We start from the raw sequence: 27,773 nt of genomic DNA, 5'->3' as shown, positions 1-27,773 counted from the left end.
CAAAGAGGCAGCAAGCAGGAATTTTTGGGGTGATGAAACTTTTTGGATCATGACTGTGATGGTATACACAGTTCTATGCATTTGTCAAAATCCATAGAAATATACATCACAAAGAGTGAATTATGTAAATTTAAAACATGTAAAGTGTTATTATTGATTTCTAGTTTGATTCCATTGTGGTCTGAAAGCAGGCATTGTATGATTTCTATTTTTTTAAATTTGTTAAGGTGTTTTATGTCTCAGGATGTGGTCTATCTTGGTGAATGCTCCATGCAAGCTTGAGAAGAAAGTGTAATCTGCTATCATTGGATGAAGTGCTCTATAGATGTCAATTATATCTAGTTGATTGATGATGCTGTTGAGTTCAACTATGTCCTTACTGATTTTCTGCCTGCTAGATCTGTCCATTTCTGAGAGAGGGGTGTTGGAGTCGCCAACTATGATAGTGGATTTGTCTATTTCTGCTTATAGTTCTATCAGTTTTTGCCTCACATAGTTTGACACTCTGTTGTTAGGCACATGCACGTTCAGAATTGTTATGTTTTCTTTGAGAATTGACCCCTTTATCATTATATAATGCTTTTATTTATCTCTGATAACTTTCCTTACTTTAAAGTCTGCTCTGTCTGAGATTACTATAGCTACTGTTGCTTTGTTTTGATTATTGTTAGCATGGTATATTTCTCTCTACCCATTTAGTCTTAATCTATGTGTGTCTTTGTATTGAAAGTGGGTTTCTGGTAGACAACATATAGTTAGGTCATGTTTTTTGATCCCTTCTGACGTTCTCTGTTTTTTAATTGGTACATTTAGATCATTGACATTTAAAGTGTTTTTTGATATAGCTGACATATACTTACTATATTCATTACTGTTTTCTATTTGTTTCTCTTGTGTGTTGTTTTTTTTGTTTGTGAGGAGGACTAGCCCTGAGCTAACATCCGATGCCAATCCTCCTCTTTTTTCTTGAGGAAGACTGGCCCTGGGCTAACACCCGTGCCCATCCTCTTCTACTTTATACGGGACGCCGCCACAGCATGGCTTAGCAGGCGGTGCGCTGGTGCGCGCCCGGGATCCGAACCTGCGAACCCCAAGCTGCCGCAGCAGAGCACGCACAGTTAACCGCTGCGCCACTGGGCCGGCCCCTGTTTCTTTTGTTTTTTGTTCCTGTTTTTGTCTTCCACTCTTTTTCTGCCTTTTATGGTTTTAATTGAGCATTTTGTATGATTCCATTTTCTCTCCTTTCTTAGCATATCAGTTACAGTTTTTTAAAACTTTTTTAGTGGTTACCCTAGAGTGCAATATATATTTACAACTAATCCAAGTCCATTTTCAAATAACACTATACTACTTCCTGGGTAGCATAAGTATTTTATAATAACAAAATAATCCTAATTCCTTACTCCCATCCCTTGTATCATTGCTGTTATTCATTTCACTTATAGGTAAGCACAAATAAGCATACATATTCGTAAGCGTACATAATCAAATACATTGTTATTTTAAACAAACTGTTATCTGTTAGATACATTAAGAATAAGAAAAATAAGAGTTTTTGGTTTACTTTCACTTATTCCTTCTTCAACTCTCATCCTTTCTTTATGTAGATCTGAATTTCTGACCTATATTATTTTCCTTCTCTCTAAAGAACCTCTTTTAACATTTCTTGCAGAGCAGGTCTATTGGCAACATAGTCCCTCAATTTTTGTTTGCCTGAGAAAGTCTTTATTTCTCCTTCACTTTTGAAGAATAATTTCATAGAGTATAGAATTCTGGGTTGGTGGGTTTTTTTCTCTGAACACTTTAAATATTTTACTCAACTTTCTACTTGCTTGCATGGTTTCTGAGAAGTTAGATGTAATTCTCATCTTTGTTCCTCTATAGGTAAGATGTTTTTATACTCTGGCTACTTTCAGGATTTTTTCTTTATTTTTGGTTATAATTTGAAGATATACCTAAGTGTAATTTTTGGGGACATTTATCTTGCTCAGTATTCTTTGAGCTTCCTGGATCTGTGGTTTGGTGTCTGACATTAATTTGGGAAAATTCTTGGTCATTATTTTTTCAAATATTTCTTCTGTTCCTTTCTCTCTTTTTTCTCCTTCTGGTAATCCCATTACACATATGTTACATCTTTTGTAGTTGTCCCACAGTCCTTGGATATTCTGTTCTTTTTTTTTTTTTCAGTCTTTGTTCTTTTTGCTCTACAGTTTTCAAGGATTCTATTGATATATCCTCTAGCTCAGAGATTCTTTCCTCAGCCATGTCTGGCCTACTAATAAGCTCCTCAAAGCCATTCTTCGTTTCTGTTACAGTGATTTTTATTGCTAGCATTTCTTTCTGAATCTTTCTTAGGGTTTCCATCTCTCTGCTTACATTACCCATCTGTTCTTGCATGCTGTTTACTTTATCCATTAGAGCTCTTAGCATATTAATCACAGTTGTTTTAAATTCCCAGTCTGATGATTCCAACATCCTTGCCATGTTTGATTTTGATACTTACTCTGTCTCTTCAAATTATGATTTTTGTGTTTTGGTATATGCCTGGTAAATTTTCTTGATAGCTGTATATGATGCTCTGGGTAAAAGGAACTGCTGCAAATAGGCCTTTGGTGATGTGGCAGTGAGGTGTTGGGGAGGGGAAGCATTCTATAGTCCTAAGATTAGGTCTCAGTTTTTCAGTGAGCCTATGCCTCTGCACTGTGAACTTCATGACTGTTTCTCAGGTTTTTTTTTGCCCCCTTAGGTGAGACAGGATGGCTAGAGTGGGCTGGAGTTGGGTATTTCCCCTCCCCTAGGTCAGTTAGGCTCTGATAATACTCCAGTAGGTTAAGCTCTTGTTAGGCAGTTTTCCCTGAGGGTGGGCCTTGTTAAGAAGAACAGAGTGCTCTGGAGTGAATGGTTCCTTTTCCCCTCCTCCTGCCAGGAGCACAAGGGGATTTTTCTCAGATAATTACTGTGGGAACCTAGTCAAGCTCCTGGAGATAAATCTCACAATGTTCTGGGGGCCCCTCTATGACTGGATCACCCCAGAGTTCTTAACTTTCAGAGTTGTCCACACTGAGCCTTCACCAATCTGTCCATTACAGTTCAGGTTTTCCTACCCTGGCACTGGTCCTGGAGGTGGTTTCTGCGCACGAGTCTCTGCTCTGGTAAGCTGCGGCTCTCTGTATTTGCTTGTGCATCTCTCTACTCTTGGGGGCAGCAGTTTACCCAGTGTCCTCCCCTGTCTTATGGATCCAAGAATAGTTGTTTGTTGATTTTTCAGTCTGTTCAGCTTTTTACTTGTTATCAGGATGGAGCGGTAACTTCCAAGCTCCTTACGAGCAGAAGTGGAAACTGAAAGTGAAAACGTATAAATTTTTTAAAAATCAAGCAAGATAAGGGTCAGGAAAAAACTTGTGGATTTTTAAAGATGTGTGTGTCATCAGTGACTGAGCAGTTTTGATGAAGTGGAGCTCATTGAATCCAAATTGCTTTATGTTTAAGAGGAAGTGAGATGAGTAAATGGAAACATGTAGTGTAGACAACTCTTTCAAGATGTTTGGCTATAAAGTGGAAAGGGAAATAGCTGGATGAGAATGTGAGTCCATAAAAGTTTTAAATTTTTTATGTGAGACCGATTAGGACTAAAACTAACAAAAATGTACAAGACTTCTACTGAGAAAATTATAGAATTTAATAAAAGATATAAAATGGCCAAATAAGTAGATATATCATGTTCACTGATGGGATAACTTAATGTTATGAAAAATTTCTGTGTTCCCTGAATTAATTTATAAATCCAAACAATCTCAATAAAAATGCTAATAGAATTTTTGTGTGTGTGAATTTTGCCAAATGGATTCCAAAATTCATTAGGACAAGCAAATATATAAGAATGCCAAAATATGGGGCCGGCCCAGTGGCATAGTGGTTAAGTTCTTGCGCTCTGCTTCAACGACCTGGGGTTCGAGGATTCGGATCCTGGGCGTGGACCTACACACTGCTCATCGAGCCATGCCGTGGCAGCATCCCATACACAAAATAGAGGAACGTTGGCACAGATGTTAGCTCAGGGACAATCTTCCTCAAGAAAAAAGAGGAAGATTGGCAATAGATGTTAGCTCAGGGCCAATCTTCCAAAAAAAAAAAAAGGAATGCCAAAACAATCTTTGAATATATTAGGAATTGCCTTATCAATTTTCAAGACACATTATAAAGCTGTATTAATAGAAACAGTTTGGTACTGGTGCAGGAATAGATATTCGAAATTGAGATATGAGTGGGGTCCCTTTGAGGAAGAATGCTATAACCCTGCCAACATAGTATACTGTAAATCTTCCTCTTTGCCCTTCTGAAAGTGACCTGGGACCCTTTACCAAGGTATCTGTGCATGGGAAGAGGGAAACAGCCAGATTTTTTTGGAATGACTAAGATAGAATTGGAGTTGATGCTAATTCCTGGGGATCCCAAATGCTTTTTGGTCAAATAGTCAGAGTGGAGATTGATAGAGATTAGATGATAAATAGTTCTTTGGTCTGATTCCTTCTCACAGTGGGCCCAGTGGGTCCACACATACAACCCAATAGGAATTCTCTTTGTATCTAAATTTTACCTAAATTTATAGTTCTCAAGAACACATTTGCAAACTAGCAGACTCTTCACACTGGCTCCCTGCCTGTAGAACAATGGCTTGTATAATAGGAAAGACCTGGGCCGGCCCCGTGGCTTGGTGGTTAAGTGCGCGCGCTCTGATGGTGGTGGCCCAGGTTCGGATCCCGGGCGTGCACCGAGGCACCACTTCTCCGTCCATCCTGAGGCAGAGTCCCACATACAGCAACTAGAAGGATGTGCAGCTATGACATACAACTATCTGCTGGGGCTTTGGGGGGAAAGAATAAAAAAAAAAACAAAAAACAATATAATAGGAAAGACCAACTGGAAACCACTGGAATTGCCCTGCTCAACCAAAATAATAAATCAAAAGCAATATTGCATCCCTGAGGAAGTCTGTGGAGAGTAATGCCACCATGCAAGTCTTGAGAGATGCAAGTGTGTTGACTTGGCCTGTATGCATGGTAGTGGGGTTTTGGAGAGTGGTAGCAGATTTTCCTACACTTAATCAGGTGGTGATCCTAAATGCTGCTGCTTTTACAGATGTAGTCTCCTTACTGGAGCAAAACAGCACAGTCTCTAAAAACTGGTGTGCAACTATTGTTCTGGCAAATGCTTTATTCTCTCTACATCAACCAAGAAGTAATTTGCTTCCACATCATCGGGTCAACAAAACATTCACTGTTGCTTTCAGCTCTAGCCCTCTCTGTCATAATCGAGGCTAAATAATCCATGAAATCATGCTAATAGATTTGTTGGGCAGGAAGTAGCAAATACCCTGGAAGCTTTAGTAAGATATATAAGTGGGAGATAAACCCCATGAAGACTTGGTGGGTTTGTAGGGCTCTAGGGTTCTGGGGCATACTGAGATCCCTCCTTCAATGTGAAAGTTAAGTTGATGTATCTTCCACCTATTAACATTAAAAAAGATCCAATGCTTTGTGGGCCTCTTTGGGTTCTGGAGCCAATATGTGTCTCATTTGAGTGATTTACTTTGCATATTTACTGAGTTTCAAATGGGGCTCAGAGCAAAAGGAGTCTCTGAAGCTGGTCCAGGGTACAGTATAAGCTATTCTACCATTTAGGCCATATGAATCAGCAGGTCTTTGGCATTTAGGGCTGTTTTTGGGATCTTCTGGCAGCCCTCCACAAGAGAATGACAATGCATGCACCTAGGATTTTAAAGCAAAACCATGCAGATATCCATTTTCCTTTTGAGAAATGGCACCTTTCTTGCTACTTGGTGCTGGTTGGGACTAAATACCTAATTATGGGACAGTCTGAGATGACTGTTATGAACTGGGTATTATCTGATCCACAAAGCTCTAGAGTTGGGCGTGAACAGCAGCACTTCATCATAAAGTGACATGAAACAAGTGGGAAAAGGACTTCCAAGGGCATGGGCCAGGATCCCAGGAGGATTCCAGTCTAGGCGAAGGGTGAACAGGGAGCCCTAGAGGCGGCCTGATGGGCATGTCCTGTCGGCCCTTAGTCCATCTGCACATGGTCTTCCTCTGTCCTTGTCCGTTCCACATGCAAAGTTTTATCTTTTACATTTTTTCCTCATTTAGTGTTGATGCGAATCCAGACACTGATTAGAAAATGGAAAGTTCCAATATCTGATCCAAGAAACCTCAACAAGAGAAGCAAAAAATATTCCTTCTTCCTGGAAAGCTGTAGAAAGACAGCCACTGTCCTGGGGAAGGACATGGTCCTGGTAAGTGCTATTTGAAAGACACCCACATTTCAGTGGTTATTGCTCTGCCTGGGAAAGTCCCTCCAACCTCGACATCCAGGGAGATCTGAGGGGCTGTCTCTGCTCCTGGCCCAGGTGAACCACACTGAAATGCACCTGTCCTCTGAGGAAGGGGGACTTGAGGGTTTCATTCAGTAGCCAGGGAGGAGGCTGGCCCTCCTCCCTTCTCCCACATACAATAAGCTGTGACCATACACAAGTTCTTCATTCAAGGAGGAAAGTGAGATTCTGTGTCTCATTTACATGAGCATAAGAAGTGAAAGAACCACACCACAACACCCAGGTTGTGACAGAAACAGGATATAACGTAAGAGTCAAATCTACCATTTACTATTAAAGAAATAATATCACTCCTCCCCAATGGGTTAACAGTGGCTAGCATGGAGATGTCAGGGAATTGGAGGGGGTGGTGCCCTCCCTCTGGGGCTTTAGGGGAAACCAGGGAAAGTCTTAGGATGTCCTCGTTCACTCAGGTTGGGAAGACCTGGCCCGGTGCACCCCGAGGGTCCCAGTGTCCCTGCTGGTCAGGAGGAGCTGCACTTGTGGTCTCCAGAGTGTGACGGCTCATCACCAAGGGCATGGTGGCTGAAGAGAAGAAACAGACTATTTTGGAGAACCTTCCTGAGATTCATGGCACACCTCCCTGCCCCACTGCACTCTGATCCAAACCCTGTACCAAGTGCTCAGTCCATCAACAGCACCCCATTTGTCCCTGATGCAGGAGGCATCATTTAGCATCACCCATTTCAGAGGATGCAACTGAATCCCAGAGAGGAGAGGGGAGCGGCCTGTCCCAGGCCTGCTCAGCAGTGGAGCTGGGATCAAGTCTCATGCTTAGCCCGAAGATGTACTGAGCCCCTGGATTCAGTCGCTCCTGGTCCCAACACTCACTTGGCCCTGAACTGGAGGATGTCCGGTTCCTCGTTCTCCTGAAGAGCCGCATTTTGCTCGCCTTCTGGTGTGCGGGCTCCAGCTGGCAGGAGACCCAGTAGCTACAGGATAGAGTGGACCTGTGAGCTACCAGGAGCCACACCTCAGGTGCCCCTCCCAGAGCCTGCCAGCAGCTGAGTCCTGGTGCCCCATGGGTCACCACGCTACGAGTTCTGAGGCTGATCAGCGAGCCAGGCCACAGGCTCTGGAGCTGGCCATCAGAGAGAGTCTGCCCTGCCCTCACCCAACTCCTGTCCCCCTCACCTCTCATGGACACTGATGGGCTCCATGGCCTGGAACCAGGCTCCAAATCGCTCGTTGGGCTCCAGGTCATGTGCATTTGCAGCCTGCTGGAGCAGCTGGATCCTCCGGATGAGTGTGAATTTCTGGGAGGAAGGACAGGATGCAGACAGGGCTTGGGTGGGGAACGCTGCCAGGGACTTGTGTGGAGTGAGGATCTGGTCTGGGGTCTGTGCTCACTCGGGAACCCTCCTTCCTTCCCTCTCCATTCAGGACTTGCCTGTCCTCACACTTGGCTTGAATTAGTTCCTCATCCAGGAAGGTGTCCTTGATGCCAGCCCCTCCCGCACCCGCCAACGTGATGGGATGCCCAGCTTTGTGGATCTGATCCTCCCAATAAATGTAAGACCCAAGGGATGAGGCCAGAGAAAGTCTTGCCAGGGGAGGTCTCTGATTTCCACATCCCCACCCTCCCCATAGCTGCTCACGTCACACCATTTCTGGAAGTTGACCCGATTTCCCTGGAAGGGAGACAGCCAATGTCCATCAGAAACAGCCCCCTAAGCCCAGAACCAACCCCCATCCCACCCCTTCTCAGGCTGCAGGAATGTCAGGGCCCAGCAGAGGGCAGACCTTCCACAAAGAGAACTTGACACTGGGCCAGGCTCTGGGCTCCAGAGCAGGAGGGACAGGGGAGCTGAGGCCAGAGACCTTATGTAGCACACCCTCTCTGATGACAGATGGGGAGACTGAGGCCTCAGGGAGGAAGGGACAGCTGGAACACAGAAGTGCTTCCTCACTTGCAGGGGCTGATGGCACTCCCCCAGGGGCAGGGCCCGAGGGGGAGGCTGAATCCATCTCAGACACAGCCTCCTGCAGCTCTGCAGGCAGGCAGCTATGAGCTTCACCAGCCCAGGTAGACTGGTGGGGGGCTTATGCGGAGCGTCTATTCAAGCATTGCTAACATGTGCCTGACTCCCCAGCTCCCATGGGTGGCCATGGGGCTCTCATGAGAGGAGGTTTGCCAGGTACTGAGAGCTCAGGTCCCAGTGCAGGGCTCTCGCCTCCCAAACCTCAGGATCCTGCTCCCTGTCCCCACCTCCAGGCTCACTCACTTCCAGATCATCCGCCATCCTAATGCCCAGCAGCTTCAGGTGATAGAGGAACATGCCCAGGAAGGGGATGACACCCTGTGAAATCAGGGTGGGAGTGGTGAGATGAGTCCCACCTCTCAGGTGCCCCCATGGACCCTCCCCCGAATCCCTTCACCCCAGCCTCCTGCCCACCACAGACTTCCACAGAGAACAGCCTAGGAGCCTCAGCGGCCTCCCCCCAGTGGCCCCCTCCAGGACCACCCAACTTCCCCAGTCACCTCCCAGGGGCGGCTTTTGGCAAATCCTAGGGTATGTGGTCCCAGCCCCTCCCCTCCCTAACCCATCCTGGGCCCAGCCCTTCCAGGCCTCCTCCTGGTCACTTCCAGTGCAGGCATTTCAGGCTCTTGGGCTCCAGGAGCTGGGCTGGAGGAGGAGGGACCCCTCTCTTAGGGAGGCCTCCAGCCGTGAGGAGAGTGACCCCTCCTCTGACACCTGGACCCTCCCCTTCTGGCCACCTCACCTGCTGCTGCTGCCTCTCCTGGGCTCCCTGGGGGTCCATCTCCAGGGTGGCCCTCACAGAGTTCACCTCCTGCAGGGTCAAGGACAGGCTCAGGAAGGCCATGTTCCCTTCTCCATGTCTCCCAGGCCCCTCATCTTGGACCCTGGACATCTGGTGTCTATGGCTGCTCCCATTCCAGGGTGCCCTGATTCTAGATCACTCCCAGCTCCAACACTCCCTTCTCTGTGCCCTCAGGCCTGCCCAGGCCCCTAAGCCTCTCTCCTCATCAGGAAAGTGTGAGGAGGACTCCCCATGCCTCCCAGGGTCCCCTGAGGACTCAGTGTCATCTGACTGTCACCAGTGCTGTCCCCTCCCACATTGAGGAGGAGGAGCACAAAGCTCCTGCACATTCCTCTCCCCCTTGTACCTCATCACCCCTGTGAGGCCTGCACCACAGATCATCTCCCTCCATTTCCCAGATGAGGAGACCGAGGCCCACAGAGGGGCAGTGACTTGCTCAAGGGCCCGCAGAGGAGACCACTCCCCCTCCCAGACAGAGGCCCTGGCCCCCAGCCTTCACTCCTCCTCCAGAGACACCTCGGACCAATGTCCTGTCCTCTGGACTCTCGGGGTGTGTTCAGGCCCTCAGTCAACATGAGCCATGGATGGAGAGGCACAAGGTGTCTCGGGGTCCCATGCAAGTGGCTTCTGTGTTTTCCAGCCCCCTGGGATTCCCTGACACCAGGCTGGACCTGAGGCCATGCCAAAGGCCTCAGCTCCCTAGGATCCCCTCAGGATTGTCCCTGCATAGAACTCCTCATTCACTCACTCAGGAAGGGGACCCCCGTGTGCCACATCTGAGTGACAGTGTAGGGGCTGACCACGGCACTGTGTAATGGTGACATTTGCATCCTTTTTCACTTGGAAACTTCTAATGTCCCTTCTCCTTTCTCAGGTCTCATGTTTGAAGTCTGTGGTCTGAGCCTTTGCACAATCCTTAGGCCCCTCCTGCCAGGGCCTCGATGGAGGCCATTAAGAATCTGTCAGGAAGGTCCATTAAGAATCTGTAGGTTCTCCGATAATTCTCATTGCCATCTGGGGCGTATCCTTGTCGACAAGGCACCAGGGGAGACTCACTGGTTTGTCAGCAGTGACCACTATCGGGCTAGACTGCACAGTCCCAGAGAGCACACAGTTCTGTCCCAGATCCACCATTTGGCCCAAGGCTGTGCAGCCCCTGTGTCCACAAGGACTGTGTGACCTCACAGTGCTCATCCCTGGGGCAGGCAGAGTGCCCTCCCCTGCGAGCTGCAGTGAAGACAGAAGGAGCAGCAGGGGCCTGGCTTCCTGAGGAAAGACTGGGCTGCTTTAGGAAGAAAGGAACCCCCACCCACTCCATCCACCCGCCAGCCTGGAGGATGATGAGGGCCAGCTGATGGGTCCGCATGGAAGCCAGACACCTGCTCATTCTGCCAGCTCTTCACCTCTTGGAACAGTCCAGGTGACACCACTGTATCCCGTGACCAAGGCCTCCTGCCCCAAACAGTCCCCACCTGCCCCTTCAGCTCACACCCCCGCTTCCTGTCCAGCTGGACAAGACAGACTGTTATTTCTCGGGGAACCTTAAGTGAAAAACTTACCAAAGCACATCCTGCCTGGTCCCTCCCCACCTCACCTCCCGTCCTTCCAGATCTCCAGCCTCCACTCACCTCCTTGAGAAGCTTCCTGCTCTCCCGGTGGCATGTATGGAAGATCTTTTTAACTGTTTGACAGTTCTTCCTGAGGAGGGAAAAAAGGAAAGAAACACTGTGGAGTGGTTTGAGGGTAAATCCCTTTTGTTTGAAAACCCAGAAGATCCAGACAGCCTGGATGAGCATTTTCACTGTGTCCTCTGAGCCCTGAGGTGTCTGGGACTGGGGAGGGCGCTCTCCTATTGTCACCTGGGGCCTCCATTCTCTTATTTTCTCAGCAGATGTGTTTTAAACAGTCTTAATTTCACGTGGACAGAGAGTTCTGTTGCTGCAAACACTTGAAAATCTTCAATTTGGTTCAAGCCATGATCTGTCACTTAGGGAAGCTGATTCCTGAGGCAGAACCACTGGCCTAAGTTTTCAGAAAGACTTGAAGCCAGCCAACCAGGTCAGACCCTATCCCCAGGGTTTGCTGTCTCCCAGGAGGTCCCAACTGACTGAAGGGCAAGGCCAGCCCTGTGGGGGGTGTCTGGTCCACCCAGGAGGTGCTCGCATGGAGAGAGGCCTACCCACCTGGACACCTGTCTCCACGTCTCTTTTAGGCGTTGAATGGAGGGGCCCTCCAGAGCCCAGAAGATCGTATGGAGAGAGGAAAGGTTCCTCAGGCCTTGGCATTCCTGGGGAAGGGAAGAGAATGAGCTGTGAGGGGGAGCTGGAGCCCTGCTTCCTCTGGCTTCTGTCCCCTCATTGACGTCTCCTGTCCTGGATGAGACAGCGGCTCAGGGAACCCGGAAAAGGCACAGCTGGAACCTGATGAGGAATACTTCCAGGGAGGAGGATTTTAGCTCAAGCCAAGAAAGGAGCCCAGGAAGGGGTGAGCTTCCTACCACTGGGACCAGGAGTCAGGTCATCGAGGCCTGGCAGGAGGGGCCTAAGGTTTGTGCAAAGGCTCAGACCACGGACTTCAAACGTGAGAGCTGAGAAAGGAGAAGGGGCAGTTCCCCTGACTCCAGAGAGGGGCTCCCAGGGCCTCCCACATCTTACCTTGGCCACCTGGATCCAGAGCTCCACCACCCTGGCCCTGTCCTGGGCCGTCATGCTCGGGTCCCCAATGCAGGTGGTGATGATACATTCGACCACTCTGTTAAAGTGGGTCATGGTGGCATGGATGGTCGGTGCCAGGTGCTCAATGCCCCTGTTGTCACCCTGGGACCTGATGGAGTCCAGGAATTCATGGGGCTTCACTGTCTTGAAGAGCTCCTGGGGAGGACAGGGAGTGTCACCCAGCCCTGCCACAGCCTAGCTCAGCTTCTGCAGCCCCCAGTCCCAGGCTGGGTCAGTGGTGAGAGCTGGAGCTCAGGAAGCTGAGAATGCGGCCTGAGGCTTGTGGGAGTCCCTGGGTGTTGCCTGTGTCCCCTGAGGGCACCCAGCACAGGATGACCCAGGAACCCATACTGTGGCGCAGGGAAGTGGCATTTGCTCGCCGCCCAGTCTCACTTCCTCCAAGCACCAGAACTTGGCTCCTGCTTGACCATCTCTAGGGGCATCTTCCACCCATTCTGACCATCCTGGGGTCTGACTCCTCTTTCAGATGCACATTCCCCCAAGGCAGCAACAACCAGGGGCTTTGTTTGTCTGCCTTGTAGTCATGTACACATGAGGTGCCTAATTAGTGCTGAGGCTGTTGAGGCCTCCTGGGCAAATGAGTGAACTACCCAAGGACGAGACAGCACTTCAGTGTGCTCCCCTCCCCCACCAAAGCGCAGACTCTGCCCAACTTCCTCTCTGCTCCACCTCATCCACCTGCACAGCCACTCTGCATGGCAGCTGCTCTCAAAGTCCACCCCTACTGTCCACATGAGGACAGCAAAGGCTTGGGAGTTAAGAAGGCTGCTCAGGTCACATGAGGGTAAGTGGGGAAGCAAGAGGTTGGACCGAGATCATGGGATTCTGGATCAGGAAATGGCAGGTCTGGGGCAGCTGATGGCACAGGGAAGGCCGGCCCCACCTGCCCTGAGAGCCCCGCTGCTCACCACATCCATCAGTGTCAACTGCTCTGCCACCAGCCGGGGAGGGAACTCCAAGAAGTCAGGCTTCTCCTCCCTCAGCAGGTTCTTGGTGGTCACGTCCCAGGGGCAGGCGGGCTCTGGGGCTGGATCTGGCTCTGCTGTTATCTCTCCAGGTGGAGGGAGGATTCTCCCTGGAGCCAATGGTCCAGCTGGCTCCAGCTCAGGAGCTGGCACTGGGGCTGGAGCTGAGGTTGGTGGTGGCTCTGGCCCTGGAGGGACTGATGGAGGTGACACTGGCTCCAGCTCTAGCACAGGTGGTGGAACTAGAGCTGGAGCTGGATCTAGCCATGGAGCTGGCCCTTGCTCTGGCTCTGGAGCTGGAGGGAGCTCTGGAGATGGTACTGCAGCAGGAGAAAGAAACAGTGTCACTCAAGTAGCTGACTTCCCCTGTGCCTGTCAAAGCCAGGAAAGACCCCACTGCCTTGAAGTGAACCAAGCCTCTGAACACTCTGCAAATTGTCATCCCAGACTGCAGTCGCCTCACCTTCCAGCTCTGCCTCAATGGGCCGTGGATGCTCCAGCTGGACCTGGAGAAGGTAGGCGTGGCCCTGCAGCCCCGAGCCAGGCAAGCTGAGATGCAGAGAGGCCAGCTTCATGCTGAAGCAGGGATAGTGCAGGAGCTCCCAGAAATCCTGCCCTGGGTCCAGGCAGGTTCCCACCAGAGAAGAGATGGCACTGGGGGAGGCAATTGGGCAACAGAGTCAGAGGCCTGGCCTTTCCCTCCACGCTTCTCACCCAAGGCACCCTGGCTTGTGACTGGGCCCTATGCCTGCCCCTCTCCATCCAGGTGAGAGCCACATGGCAGCCCTGACCCCTGTGAGGCTGTCCTGGCAGTGGCAGGCCTGCTTATCCAGCAGGTTGACACAGAGTCTGTTGTGACTCTCTTCCCACTGACACTCTTCTCCTGAAGGTCTGGGACACAGCCCACCCCAGCCCTCCATGCACTTGTGCAACTGGATTGAGCACTGAGACAGATTTGTGACCAGGTTGCTCACACACCTCCTGTTCTGGGCCTGGAGGCGGTGGTCAGAAGAGGTAGATGTGGAGAAGGGGAGGCAGATTAAAATGGGTCTGTGGTGGGAATGGGTTTCTAGGGCAGAACTCAGCCCAGCCACCCCTCTGGTTCCCAGGGGTCCTGGCACCCATCCATAGCTCTTTGACTCCTGTCCTCCTGGAGTGGAAGCCACCGGACCTCTGCCTCCCCATGGGAATCAAAAGATGCGTGAGATGCGGCTTCTGACAGGCTCCCCTCAGCCACAGCCTCCATCTCTCCCCCCACAGCTTGTTCTTTAGAGACAGGAGGCCGTCCTTCTGGACCCAAAGACCACTCACTTTTTTAGGTGGTCCTGCGCTCTGCCCTCCTGGCTGGAATAAGGGGAGATGCCTCCAGAGGTAAAGGAGGCTATGAGGGCATCCGTTGGGATGGACGGTGGATGACAAGACCTGCGAATGATGTCGAATGTCAATGTCTGACTCTCAGACGGAAATTGAGGCCACGCATTGTGTCTCCTTCATTCACTGAGTTTACTGTCTCCAAATGTCCTGCATGCAGTAGGTGCTTAATCTACATGGTTCAATGAATGTAGTCCACCCAGAACCATCCCAGACACCTGAGTGGGCCTAGGGCCTCTCTGCTGCCCCAGAGATCCTTGACTGGCTACCCCAAGGAAAAGGACCAGGACCAGCTGGATGGAATCTCCAACTCCTTGACAGGGTGGTTTCCATGTGCTTTTCCAAATTCAGAAAGGCCGCATCTCAGAGATGGGTGAGGCAGACTACTTTTCACGGGGAAGAGAGAAATAAACACCATGAACAACCACAGCACGTCCACAGCCCTCTCTGCAGAGCCAGGCACCAGGTAAGCAGCCGCCATGGCTGATCCCATTAGTTCCTACAAGATCCCCATGAAATTTGTCCTCTCCCACCCTACTTTTCAGAGGACCAAACTGAGGCTCAGAGAGATTTGGTGACACTCCCAGGACACACAGCTGGCAGGGGGCAGAGTCACCACTGTGCTGAGGAGGGAGTGTCCACTCACCTAGTAAACAGCTGGTCCAGGACGTGGTGGGATGTGTCTAAGGCCGAGTAGTTGACCATGAAGGTGGTGAAGCTAGAGATGTTCCTCCTCAGGAAAGCTGGTGCGATGGACTCTGTCAGCTTCTCCATCATGCCTGTCTGGAGGGCCCGCATCCTGCAGGCCTCATTGAAATTCACGGTGGACTCATCCTCACACTGAGGGAGAGGAGGAGGTACATACACTCAATGACATCATGGTGAACCAGCGGGAGGATTGAGGTGACTTTCTACCCTCCTGTGTAGCTGGTGGGAAGGAGTGGAGGTCCAGATTCCTTTGGGAGTGGGGCTGTGGAGCACTCTAATGAGAAAGCCCTGGGGGGTTCCAGGGGAGACTCAGATTTGAGTCTGCATTCTAGTAGTGCCTTGGTCATCTCAGAGTCCTGGGTATGAAGACCCCTCTGCACCCACACTCACCTCAGACCAGCCCTCTTCATTGATGGACTGGTGCACCTGTGTCCTCTCCAGGGAGATGGCGAACTGGAAACCATCTACCAGCTCCTCAACCATCACTTGGGTGCAGCTCTGCAGTGACAGTGCCCAGAAGTCAGGCCAGGAGGCATCAGGGGCCTGCCTGGACTTTGCCACAGAGGGAAACCCCACCACAGTTCAGGCACAGAGGGGCATCTGCATAGTCTCCATCAGGGAAGGAATGTGATGACACCTCGACGGCCTGGGATTCACATGTGGGTAGAAGAGCTTGGTCCCCAGCACTCACCATCCTCTCCTGCAGCCAAATCTTCAGTATGAACATGACACACAACCAGATCTCCACCATTTAGCTACCTACTCCTGCTCAGGGTGGTTCCTCCTCATACTACCTTCTCTAACTCCACCTCCCACATACATACACATACATAAACACACACACACACACACACACAATGAGGGTCAAGTGGTGTGGGGCTGTCCATTTGGGATCACAGTTGTGGCCTGACCTAGAGTGGCCTGCCCTGGGCTACGCTGTTACCTGATGGTTCCTCCTGCCAAAAGGCCACAGACATTCGAGGTGAGGGCTGAGCCAATGTCTAAAGCGACTTAACATGCTCTCATTCTTGGCTTTCCGGGGGCCAGAGCCTCGGAAAGTCACAGGACAACATGAGAACATCCTGCTGTGTCGAGTGTCTCCACTCAAATGAACTGGACAGGAGGTTGTGGTTACAATGTGGGTGCCTGGTAACCAGAGTTCTAAGTTCTGTTGGGGGCTGTCACCAAGGAAGTGAGGTCACTTCTTCAAGGTTCTATTACTTGGCCCCTTCCTTCAATCAGACCCACCCAAAGCCCCCGCTAGGCTGTTGGCTGCTCTCCCTCCTTGCCCATGTCATCTCCATCACTGTACACAAATATCCATCACCACCCTCCCCACAGCTCCTTGGGAGTGGAACCAGTGGCCAGCTTTGAGGAGACAGAGCTGAAGTCACACCTCTTTTATCCTACCAGTTCTGTGTCCTGGAAAAGCCACTGTGCCTCTCAAGATCTCCCCAGTCTCCCAACCTGCACAATGGGGATGGTGCTAAAAACAGCTTTCTAGGAACATCGTCAGGTGTATATGAGATAATACCTACAACACCTGTGGATTGGTGTCACATGTGTCTAATGCTGAACCTCCCATCTATGTCAGTTCCATCTGTGCAGCCTCCACAAACCCCCACTCCATACTTCTTGTCACACATCATTGGCCTGAATTTGGTCTGGTCATTCTTATCTGCAAGAGCGGTTAGGAATTTTATCTTTTAGTTTGTTGAATTGCCACCCAAAATAAAACTGATTCTTTGTTCTGAATATTAAGGGAGAAGGTGAACAGTGGAAACTACCCGTGCTCTCGCCCTACACTAACCTTCAAGTTGAAGGGGAGGAGATGAGCTTTTCAGATGAATCAAGCATGTATTTATCTACCACAGGCTCTCTTTTCTTGTTGTTTATTCATCCACAGAGAACAAGTAGTCTTGCTTCCAAACCAGAATGTATGAGACGTCCACTGCCCTCTGTTCCCAGCAGAGTGACCAAAACCAATTTGTTGGCTTTTATTTGCCTGGCCCTTGTAAGTAGATCTGAGAACATTCTTTCTATGTCCTTCATAGAGTGGGTCTGGGAGGGTCTGAGGTTGTAGAGAATTGTAGGCAAATAGCAGGCTCCTGAAAAACTGAGTCAAAGTTGAATCTCTGTAATTCGAAGAAGGAGAGTGACATCAGCATCATCGTGGAATAAGACACCTCCTGTTTTTCTACTCCTGCACTAACAATGCTTTGGCATCCATCCATAGACAAAAGTGCCTTTGTGGGAGAAGTGGGATCCAGCACCATATGGCAAGGGACACAGAGGGAGTCTCACCCAGCCATGCATCTGGTAATAGGCAGACAGACCTCGGTCCCAGCTCTGGACCCTGCAGTGGCCCGTGAACCAGCTCAAGCTCCTTTCAGCTGCTGCATGGAAACCCCTGAAAACACTGTCTTAGATCATGACACACAGAGGAGAGGGCCTTTGTGGAAGTCCAGGTTTCAAGAAGAGAAGTTCCAGCCCTCTGTTGAGCACAAAAATATGAGTCTGGATGGGTTGAAGAGTTTGGGGGCATTGGCAGGTAGGTACTCTTAGAGGGCTTTAAAGGATGTGGATCCTGTAACTGCACTGAGCACTCCATCAAGAAGTCTCCCATGACTTGTGGGGTATGCCTCACCCATGGATCTCCCCAGCTGGCCCTTAGGCACCCCCAGTGCTCTGCGTGCCTCACATACACACACCTCCACCCTAGGGCTTCTTCCCTGTGTATGCTCCCAACAGTGGTGGTTAGAGTGAATTTTGGAGGACAGCTAGTGAGCACGTGAAGAAACTTGGTCCAAATCCACAGGCCAGAGAGAGACCACAAACTTGAGGTTTCACACAACCTCTGGAATACAAAAGGGAGGCTGTCAGTGCCCAGCCTATTACATCACAGCATCAAGAGAATGCATACAGGCTGGAGAATTCTGCCATTAATGAACAAATTAAAAATGCTGAGATTATACTGGTATAACACATTAAAATACAAATGTATTATTGAAACATACATTAAGTTTAAAAAAATGACATTTCAAATGTTGGAAAAATTAAGTTTGAGAAACCTTGTAGGTGGTCAGTAAACATCTGTCCCTCCCTCCCTCTCCAGAGCAGCCGTATGTATATGTATAAATACACACACACACACATATATACCCCCTATAAGTTATATATATAGAGAGAGACGCATATGTGCATGTGTGTCCACAAACACTCATACATATATATAATGCATGTACCTATGTATATCATATACATGTATGTATACATGATAGAATACTCACATGCACATGTGTATATCTCTACAATTTCACCTTCAATAAGGTAAATTTCCGGTTTGTATTGACTCTAAATATCTCTGCTTTTTAACTTGTTAGGTCTGTTTCGGTTTGTTTTCCCCAAACTTTCTGGTTAGTCCTCTGGGCACTTCTCAATTGGATAACTGTTATGTTTTTCATTCGTTGTTGTGCTTTCATTTTCTCTTTTTAATAAACATATTTGTTGAAATATGACATACAATCAGAATAGAGCACAAATCCAAGTGTAAATATTGATAAGTTATCAAAAAGTGTACACATGTATTAACAACACCCAGGCCAACAAACAGAACATGACCAGTTCTATTTATAGTAGATTATACATGATGTATATAATAGATAATAACCACAGTTACCCAGATTATGATTTCTCCTTTTTCAGGAAGTAGCACACTGAATGGCAATAGATAAAGCAAATTTGGTCATGATGTGGCCTCCTTCAAAAATATAGCCGGATTTGGAAGGTTAATTTTTTTTAGGAATACATGATTTTAGTTCCAGAAAAAAAGAGGCTTGTAAATTTCCTTTCCTGTAATGACCTTGTAAGATTTTTGTAGCAAAGTTAAGCTATTCTCACAAAATGAATCAAAAAGTTTTTCCCATTTTTCCTGTTCTCTGGAAGAGCTAGACTCAATGTGTATTATTTCTCTCCTGAATGTTTGGTGGAATTTGCCAGCAGAGGTGTTGGCCACGATGAAATGTGGGAATGTTTTAAACTATGGATTCAGTTTCTTCTTTAGATATGGGACTATTCAGATTTCTCATTTCTTCTTGAGACAGTTTTGGTAACTTTCATTTTCCTGGCAATTTGTGAATTTCATCTAAATGTTCAAATGTATTGACATGTTATTTATAATGACACGTGTGTTGTCAGGGAAGGTCTGGGGTGAGTCTCCTGGGGGCAGAAGTCAAGCTCAACTCATGTGTCCCCGCAGCTTCAGGCACCTGGATGCTGGAGGGAGAGCTTGTTCTCATTGCAGGACGAGAGGCTGAATGCTTTTCTTTTCGCCCTCTGCTCTCCATTCACACCAGCTCAGGAGACCTTGTTCCTGGCCAAGTTGGCGTGCAGGCAACGCCCCATGTAAATTCTTCCAGGCCTGGTGGATATTTGGAAATTTTTTTTCTCAGATGTTCTCTTGACACCACATGGCAACATTTGTATAATATTCTCTCTTTATTTTCTATTTGAGTCAGTTTTGGTAATCACATTTTCAATTTTTAAACTGTACAAGGCTGTGTCTCTTAGACTCCTAAGTGTTTTCCGTTTTAACTCATTCAAACTTCTCCCCGATATTTCTGACTTATGGTGATTCCTTCTTCATGGGAGCTCTGAAGCTCTTCCTAGCTGCCTGGTTGTTGACAGTGGCAGATACACGAGTTTCATGGGGCCGAAGTTTAGGCAGTTTGATTGCCAGCCTTCTGCTGCACCATTCTCAACCCACAGACACCGTGCTTCTCTGCTTGTCCCATAGCCGTTAGCTGTAATTACTCTTCCTCCCCAGGGCTATCTCCAATCGCATCTTGATATTATTGCTGTTCTCTGAAGCATTTGATGATGTGTTCAAATGAACAAGCATTTTGGATCCTGAACCAAAGAAGCATTTACAAAACGCACTCTGAATGTGATCTGCTTTTCCATTCATTAAACTTTTCTCATAAACTTAATCACTTTTCTCCATGTGTGTGGAATTCAGTAAGGATGTTCCAGAGCCCAGGTGATGTTACTTGATTTAGCTATAAATTCTAGGGCTTCAGGAGAGCTGTTGCCACAGATGGAGTGAGTTGGCTGGGCATTCTTCCTTCATTAAGTGGTTGCATTGGATTTGAAGATAATTGTGGTTTGAGTCTTTTCCCTAAGTAGCCCCATCCCTCTCAGCAGGTTTCAGTACAAGAACTATCAGTATGTTCTGGCCTTGATTTTTGCCATTGAGGAAAACAGAAACCCCAATCTTTTACCCAACGTATCTCTGGGAGTTGATCTCTATAATGTCCTGCACAATGAACAGAAGGCACTGGAGGGTTCCCTCATTTGGGTCTCAGGGCTGGGCAAAGACAACCCAAATTACACCTGTAGGAGAGAGAGCAAGTTTCTAGCAGTCCTTACTGAAACAACATGTGCAATTTCTGCCCAGATTGGAACACTGCTGGAACTGTACAAATTTCCACAGGTAAGGCTGTGTGGTATGGGAAACATGAAATCATGTCTACTTTAATGCCATTCTCAGGTGCCTGAAAAGGAAGAAAGGAGGAGACTGTGTTTATGCATCTCTCACTGGATGTAATCTCCAAGGACGAGTGTATAGAGTCTTAGTGAGGTATGCACATTTCCTTTATTTGGCAGCCCTAAGCACTATGATTTCATCCATGTCCATTGATAACAAGGTTCCAGGGACCATCTGCTCTTGGCCAGATTGGGTCCCAATCCTGAGTCAACAAGTCATTTGCATGAACAACATTTGCAGTGATGCAAATGAACTGCATCAGAGGAGGCAATGTCAGGTGTAAGGTGCAAGTGTCAGAAAGTGCCCATGTCACTCAGGGCTCAGACAAGAACATTCCAGCATCACAGCCTCCAAAGTGCAAGATAGGGAGGGACAGCCTCACACACCCAGGGCCCAGGGCAGCCACAGGACATTCTATGTGTGACCCATGCAGGGCTGCACACCAATCATGAGTGCAGAAACACCACAAGCCCATGAGGCCCTGCCTGGGGAAGCAAAAGTCATGCTGAATTTATAAGATTCCAAATCAGTAACTCAAGATCAATGCAGAAATAAAGTTGCATTTTTGATTTTCTAAAAATTGACCTCCTTTCCTTTTCCTCAGTTCTTTTAACCATGCTCATTCCGGGATCAATATGTTGTGATGATCCACTTCTGCACCCTCAACATTGGTTTCCTCCATTATTAATGCTGTTGTGAGAATTTCCTCCCTTTCCTCACCCTAAAGCAGAGGATACTAGCTGGAAGGAACCCCTGTATTCGCCATCATGCCAAACATCTATGACTATGACAAAGGTCACACACACCTCTATGGCCCTGGAGCAAAGAGGATTTTAGGGCAGTGAAACCATAGTTCTATATGATTCTGTAATGGCGGATACATATTACTACGCATTTGTCAAAACCCATAGAATGTACAACACAAAGAGTGACCCTAATTCCAACTATGGACTTTCATTAATTATAATGTATCTGGACTGGTTCAGGAATTATAACAAATGTACCACACTAAAGTTAGTAATTTGTAGTTAATAGTGTTATAGTAATAATGTTATATAAGTTATATAGATTACTAATGAGATGTTAATAATAGGAAAACTATGCTGGGAGGGATGAGGGGATATATAGGAACTCTATAATTTCCACTTAATTTTTCTGTAAACCTATAAGTGTAAACCGTTATTTGAAATAAAATCTATTTTTTTAAATCATATTTTCCTATCTGGTAGCCTCTAGCTACATGTCACCATTGAGAATTTGAAATGTGGCTAGTCTAAATTGAGATGCACTGTAAATGTAAAATACACTATGGGTTTCAAGGATTTTATATAAAAATATGAATGTATAATACCTCAATGATAATTACATATTGACTACATGTTGAGATAATAATTCTTTGGAGATGTTGGGTTAAATCAAATATATTAAGATAAAAAAATGAAAGGCTTACATGGCTACTGACTTGGGAATTGCAAGATGCACCACCACACACACACACGAGACTCTGGCTGAGGCAGGGGGTTCTAGGTTTTGCAACCACCTCATAAATTTATGGCCTCCCACACTCAAACCCTCCTCTCCTGACTTGGAGCAAGGCTATTGCTATGGGTTGAATTGTGTCTCCCAAAAGATATGTTGATGTTCTAATCCCCGGAACCTATGAATGTGACCTTATTTGGAAATAGGGTCTTTGCAGATGTGATCAAGTTAAGATGAGGTCCTTAGTGTGGACTCTAATCCAATATGACTGGTTGGAGAGGAAACAGCATTTGATGACAGAGGCAGAGAGTGGACTGATGCAGCTGCAGCCAATGAACACCAATGATTAGCGGCCACCACCGCAAGCTGGGGGAGTCAAGGAAGGGCCTGCTGATACTTTGATATCAGATTTCTAGGCCTCAGAACTGGGAGAGAATAAATTTCCTTTGTTTTAAGTCACCCACTTTGTGGTATTTTGTTACAGCAGCCCTGGAAAGTCATACAAGTATAAATGGCAGAGCTCATGTCACACAGGAAACACAAAACAGAGGCAGACAAAAGGGGCTTTATTCTCTTCCTTCCAGGTTGGAGTGATTTCTAGACAAACTGGTTGCTGTAGCAGAGGTCCCTGGTGTCACTGTGGTTTTTCTGGGGCCACAGGGGCTGGTGAAGCTGTTGGGCTGTTTGAGGAGACAGAGATAATGGTATGCAGAGCCCTAACTATTATGCTGGAAATCACAGAGATATTTGTGATTCAAGAGTCCTTAACTGGGGAAAAGGCCGTCACAAGGTGATTGGAATCAGGTCCGACTTGTCCTTCCCCACTGATGTCTGAGAACAATGGGACCTTGTCCAATTCATGATGAACCAAAGAAGACCTTCCGTGTAACCTTATTTATAATATTGAAAAATTTCCAAACTCTTAAGTGTCTATTGATAGGATGCTGGTTAAAGATATTATAATAAATTTCAATTAAGTAATCTAGTCATTAAAAATCAAATCGGAGTCTATTTTGGAGCAAAAACTAAGTTTAGCTATTATAGGATACCAACGTTGTGAAATGAAATTTTTATGTTTATCTACATAAGAGGAAAATTGGCTGGAAGACAAAGCACCAAAATATGAATAGGGAATATCTTTGAAAGATGAACTTACAGTTGACTCAGTTTTCATTTTTGTCTCTCTTTGTTTACCTGATTTTCTACTAAAATGATCATGCAATTTTGGTAATAAGGAAAATTGTGTATTGTTTTACATGACTAGACCATAATCGCTGAAGATTCTAATGAAACAGGTGGGAGAAATAAGGGATCAGGTGTGTCTCTGACTTTTGTCAGGAAACAGCACTCAAATCTCTGGCTACAAGAGGAGTGCTGCTTTTCTGGGGTAAGGGCTTAAACAGCTTATTCCCTCTCCAAGGAGAAAATGATCTAACGTGTAGTTCAAGCCTGCAGATAAACTGCTGAACCTAAAAGACAGTTGTCTTCAGATCACTGTTATAATCTCCATCTTCTTTTAGTCTGCTAAGCCGCAGCATCGCTTTATCCATCCTATGTCATCCATGCACCCTTGTTGTTGATGTTAGTGGTGGTGGTTGTGTGTGTGTGTATGTGTTTGTGTCGAGGTAAAGGTGAGGGGAGGGAAAAGGTCAAGGAAATAATGATGGCAAAGATTGCATCATAAAATTGAGACTTCACAAGTACTAGCCACCAGTCTTAATCTTACATGCACCTTAAAATCCTGTCATTAAAATGTGACATTGGTGACAATCCCAACCAAATAAGAATACACCTCTAATTGTTGACTCTCTTTCACTCCAGATGAAAACTTGGTAGATGACAGAATTTATACTAAAAATTTAATGAGAAAGGTAGAGAGAATTCAAACCATGAAAAATTGATTATTTTCATTAAAAAGTAGGATTAGTCTGTTTTGCAACATTTATAATACCAAGAAAAATAAAGAAAATATGCAAAAGCAAAACAAAGTACTGAAAGAAAATATAAGACAATATCTTTATAATAGGAAAGAATTGTTTAGAGGAGGCATACAATGCAGAATGATAAAGAGAAGATTAATAAATTTGAACTACATTAAAATGAAAAACTTCTGCACCAACCACCAAATAAATACATCATGCACAAAAATGAAATACAAGCTACAAACAGATTGAAGACATATGCATTTCATATATCATTAAAATATTAGTACCTAGTACAGAATATATAAGGATCTATTACAAATGTAGGAAATAAAGATAAAATAACTCAGTTGAAAAGTGGACAATGAATATGGACATACAACCGAACAAAAAAAGAGGAATCTTCAAATAGCATCAAAGCATTTAAAAATACTTCACTTCATTTGTAATGATGATCCAAAAACTTCAACAAGAAATAAGAATCCATTTTGCACCCAACAGATTGGAAAACATTTTAAATGTCTGACAATATACTACGCTGACAAGATTGTAGAGTCAAGGGCACTCGCACACTCCGTTGGCGGGAGAACAAATTGGTAGAGGGATTTAGCAATATCAACTAAATTTAAAGATGAGATGTTCATAGCTTATGACCCAGAATTTACCATCCTAGGTATATATTCGAGAAGAAATCTTGAACTGGTACATATTCAAAAGTTTGCAAGAGAGTGTATTGCTGGATTTTCATATTATCAAGAAAAAGGAAAAATGTATTCATCCATCAATAGCAGAGTGGATAAGATCTATTGTGGCACATTTATATATCAGCATAGAAGACATCAGTGAAAAATGCTGCTACACGAATCAGCATGGATAAATCAAACAATATTTAGTGAAAAATACAATAAATTGCAGAAGGACACGTAGAGTGATTTCATTTATATCAAGATTTAAATCTAGCAAAATAATGTTATATAATTCTGTGGATACATAAACACCAGTAAAACTCTGCATAGGGATAAATAACATAAAATTCATGTGAGACTTCAATGCAGGAAATGGAGAAATGAACAGAATCAGGCAGGGAGGACTCAATTTGAGAATATCTGCGTATCTGAAATGTCAGAAACAGACTTGGTGTTGTGTGAAAACTTAATAATGATTAGTTATGCTTACATAAGTGATCTTTAAGTTTGTATTTTTAGCTGTATGTTGGAAACACTCCATAATAAAAGATTAACAGGTGAAACCACAAAACCAGTTTTATGATGGGGATGCATATCGTTAAAATAAGATCTTCTAAAGGAAATTTGCCATTCCATGAAAAGCCTATGAATTCTAAAGACATTTCTTAGAGTAGTAATCTGAGATACCAATAGATTTTTCATTGCTATACAGTTTGCATAAAAGGAAAAGAATTCACCTGACATGGTTGACAAGTTTATTGAAAATCATTTGGAAGTCATTAAGTACTATAAAAATATAATGGATGATATTGGTCATAGCATCATTTGGTGATTCTGACTTTTACACATTTTAACCAGTATGGGTATTATGGATGGATCATCTGGTCTTTATTGACTTTAGGGCAATAATGATGCTTTCTGGTCTTTCACTTTCTATGCAGCATTTTTGTTTTAATTCTAAGAGATGGTGCTGTAAACACTAGTAAATAATTTGACACATTCTTCCAAGACTCATATGCAAATTATAAAAGACAAAAATACTCCATAAAATAAAGTGATTTGTTAATTTAAAATGCTCATTAATTGGTCAAATAATATAGATTTATTACATATCTGTGAACAAAACGCCTACTTTATTTAGCAAACAATGTCTTTTGGATCACTTTCATGATTGCTGTTTTAACATCTTTGTTCCACAAGCTATAGATAAAAGGGTTTAACATAGGACTCACGAAGATATAAAAAACAGCTACAATTTTCCCGTGTTCCACAGATGCCTCAGAAGGGGGCCTCAGATACATGCAGAACAATGTCCCGTAAAAGATGATGACAGCCGTCAGATGGGACCCATAGGTGGAGCAGGCCTTGCGTCTCCCCTCAGCAGAGCGCATATGCAGAATAGCTGTGAAAATGAACATGTAGGACATGAGGATGATGGTGAGAGAACAGGTAAGGTTGGAGCCAGCCACTACAAACATGGCAGTTTCTTTGACATGAGTATCTGAGCAGGCAAGGACTAGGAGAGGAGGGTCCGCACAGTAAAAGTGGTTGATTTCATTGGGTCCACAGAAGGAGAGAAGAAGCATCAGGATGGTCTGTGCCAGACCATTTGCAAAGCCATAAGTGTAAGGAGTAGCAACAAGAGAGAGGCAAACGCATCTGGACATTTTGCTACCATACAGCAAGGGTTTACAGATGGCCATGTAGCGATCATAAGCCATCACTGTGAGCATATAACAATCTGTGATCCCCAGGGCAATGAAAAAGTGGAATTGTATAAAGCAACCAATGAAGGAAATGGTTTTTCTTTTGGATAAAAAATTAACCAGCATCTGAGGAGTGACACTGGTGGCATAACAGAGATCTACGAAGGAGAGGTGACTGAGGAAGAAGTACATTGGAGTGTGAAGTTTTGGGTCACTTCTGATTAACAAAATCATGCTCACATTGCCAATCACTGTGATGAGATAGATGACTAGGAAAACCACAAAGAGGCCAGGCTGCAACTCAACTCGATCTGTCAGTCCCAGGAGAATAAACTCAGTCACTATTGTGCAGTTTTTCTTTAACATTGTGTTTGCTTGGCTTCAAGTGAGGTCTAAAGTAATGGAAATAAAAATGCATTTGTCTTTTGTCCTTTCTCCATCACCCTCAACATGTCAGCTAATACTTCTTCCCCTTCTCTCAAACTTGCAAATACATGTTACATAAGTAAGCATGTGATTGATGTTTTAAATATCTAAATTAACATAGAGTTCCTTTATGTAAACAGTCATATTTTTAAATGCTTTTCTGCAAATGTTTTCATATTTGAAAAGCCTTTATGTTTTCTGCACATCTTTATCATATTTATTCAATTATAATTTCCTCAAACACTTTCCTTAAACGTTGTTTTCCTCTGAGATTGTAATCTTTTGGTTTTCAGTCTACCTTTTGCTGTGGTGTCTAAAGCATCTGTCATGGAGACCAATCTGAGCTGAATGGACTTAGGGCAGTGGGACTGATGGATGGCGTATATTCTTGTAAAACCAGGATCTGTCTACCCGCCCCTGTAAACTCAAGATCATTTTCAAGCTCTTCCCTCTCCCTGAAACGTATGTCCATTTTCCCCACTCTAATCTACCTCAGGTGGCCATGATAGCAACAAATTTTACCTTAACTCTTAGGACTCAGCTCAGGATCTCCTTTGTTTTGTATATTATTACCCGAAGAGAAAAAATTGGTTCACGGGGCACAAAAGAAAATCTTAGTGTTTTTGTATGAAAACAGAATTTTTACAATACATAAATTATATATCCCTATATCTATCCATATATAGAAAGAGAGAGAGATAGATCGACAAACATAGACCGCTGTATGTACATACATATATCAATGGTATTCAATGTTATTGTTTGGGACTGGGGGCGATTAGGGGAAAAATAATGTATTAAAGGGCTCCCTGGTGTGGCGGGAGATGATAACGAAAACAAGGTTAACAAATATCCCTAGATCATAATGATTTTGTTGTAACTCTACCTCTTTTTAATTCTTGCAAAAATTGAGAAAAACTCTATAAAATGAATTCAAGTTCTTTAAAACATGTAAAAGGTCATACTGAAATAATAATCATAGTACCCATACAACTGAGACAGTACATAAGACGTCATGAAGTGCATCCCCCAAT

At 45.6% G+C, this 27,773-nt stretch overlaps 2 protein-coding genes and 1 long non-coding RNA gene across 3 annotated transcripts; all 3 read right to left on the bottom strand.

The window, feature by feature from the left end:
- Positions 1-6,185: 6,185 nt before the first annotated feature.
- Positions 6,186-7,626, bottom strand: LOC147917330 (uncharacterized). The gene is made up of 3 exons (XR_015552005.1): positions 7,547-7,626; positions 7,244-7,344; positions 6,186-6,937 (listed from the first exon to the last, which is right to left on the bottom strand). It is a non-coding gene; the product is annotated as an uncharacterized LOC147917330 (long non-coding RNA).
- Positions 7,627-10,171: 2,545 nt separating this feature from the next.
- LOC147917329 (ral guanine nucleotide dissociation stimulator-like) lies at positions 10,172-21,700 on the bottom strand. The gene is made up of 10 exons (XM_087430334.1): positions 16,786-21,700; positions 15,366-15,621; positions 14,914-15,107; positions 14,208-14,318; positions 13,360-13,550; positions 12,840-13,216; positions 11,851-12,066; positions 11,380-11,483; positions 10,510-10,894; positions 10,172-10,423 (listed from the first exon to the last, which is right to left on the bottom strand). Exons 2-10 carry the CDS (start codon positions 15,456-15,458, stop codon positions 10,172-10,174), a joined length of 1,923 nt encoding a protein of 640 aa, XP_087286460.1. The 5' UTR covers positions 15,459-15,621; positions 16,786-21,700.
- Positions 21,701-25,348: 3,648 nt separating this feature from the next.
- On the bottom strand, positions 25,349-26,860 carry LOC147917328 (olfactory receptor 5M5-like). Its single transcript, XM_087430003.1, has one exon. It carries the CDS (start codon positions 26,677-26,679, stop codon positions 25,741-25,743), a length of 939 nt encoding a protein of 312 aa, XP_087286129.1. The 5' UTR covers positions 26,680-26,860; the 3' UTR covers positions 25,349-25,740.
- Between the last annotated feature and the right edge of the window lie 913 nt (positions 26,861-27,773).

Source organism: Ceratotherium simum, chromosome 4, assembly GCF_057802395.1.
Source record: "Ceratotherium simum simum isolate JZ-2026a chromosome 4, ASM5780239v1, whole genome shotgun sequence".
NCBI classification, from domain to species: domain Eukaryota; kingdom Metazoa; phylum Chordata; class Mammalia; order Perissodactyla; family Rhinocerotidae; genus Ceratotherium; species Ceratotherium simum.
The sequence above is the reverse complement of the archived record's forward strand: the minus strand, read 5'-3'. Positions and strand labels throughout refer to the sequence as shown.

What these genes read in the sequence shown, in the direction of transcription:
- LOC147917329 (XM_087430334.1), bottom strand. Translation starts at nt 15,458, where the DNA reads ATGGTTGAGGAGCTGGTAGATGGTTTCCAGTTCGCCATCTCCCTGGAG. An exon ending in TCTGGATCCAGGTGGCCAAG is followed by an intron (nt 11,484 to 11,850) that starts GTAAGATGTGGG and finishes TCCCTTCCCCAG; the next exon opens with GAATGCCAAGGCCTGAGGAA. An exon ending in CAGGCTGGCGGGTGGATGGA is followed by an intron (nt 10,424 to 10,509) that starts GTGGGTGGGGGT and finishes TCTTCACTGCAG; the next exon opens with CTCGCAGGGGAGGGCACTCT.
- LOC147917328 (XM_087430003.1), bottom strand. Translation starts at nt 26,679, where the DNA reads ATGTTAAAGAAAAACTGCACAATAGTGACTGAGTTTATTCTCCTGGGA.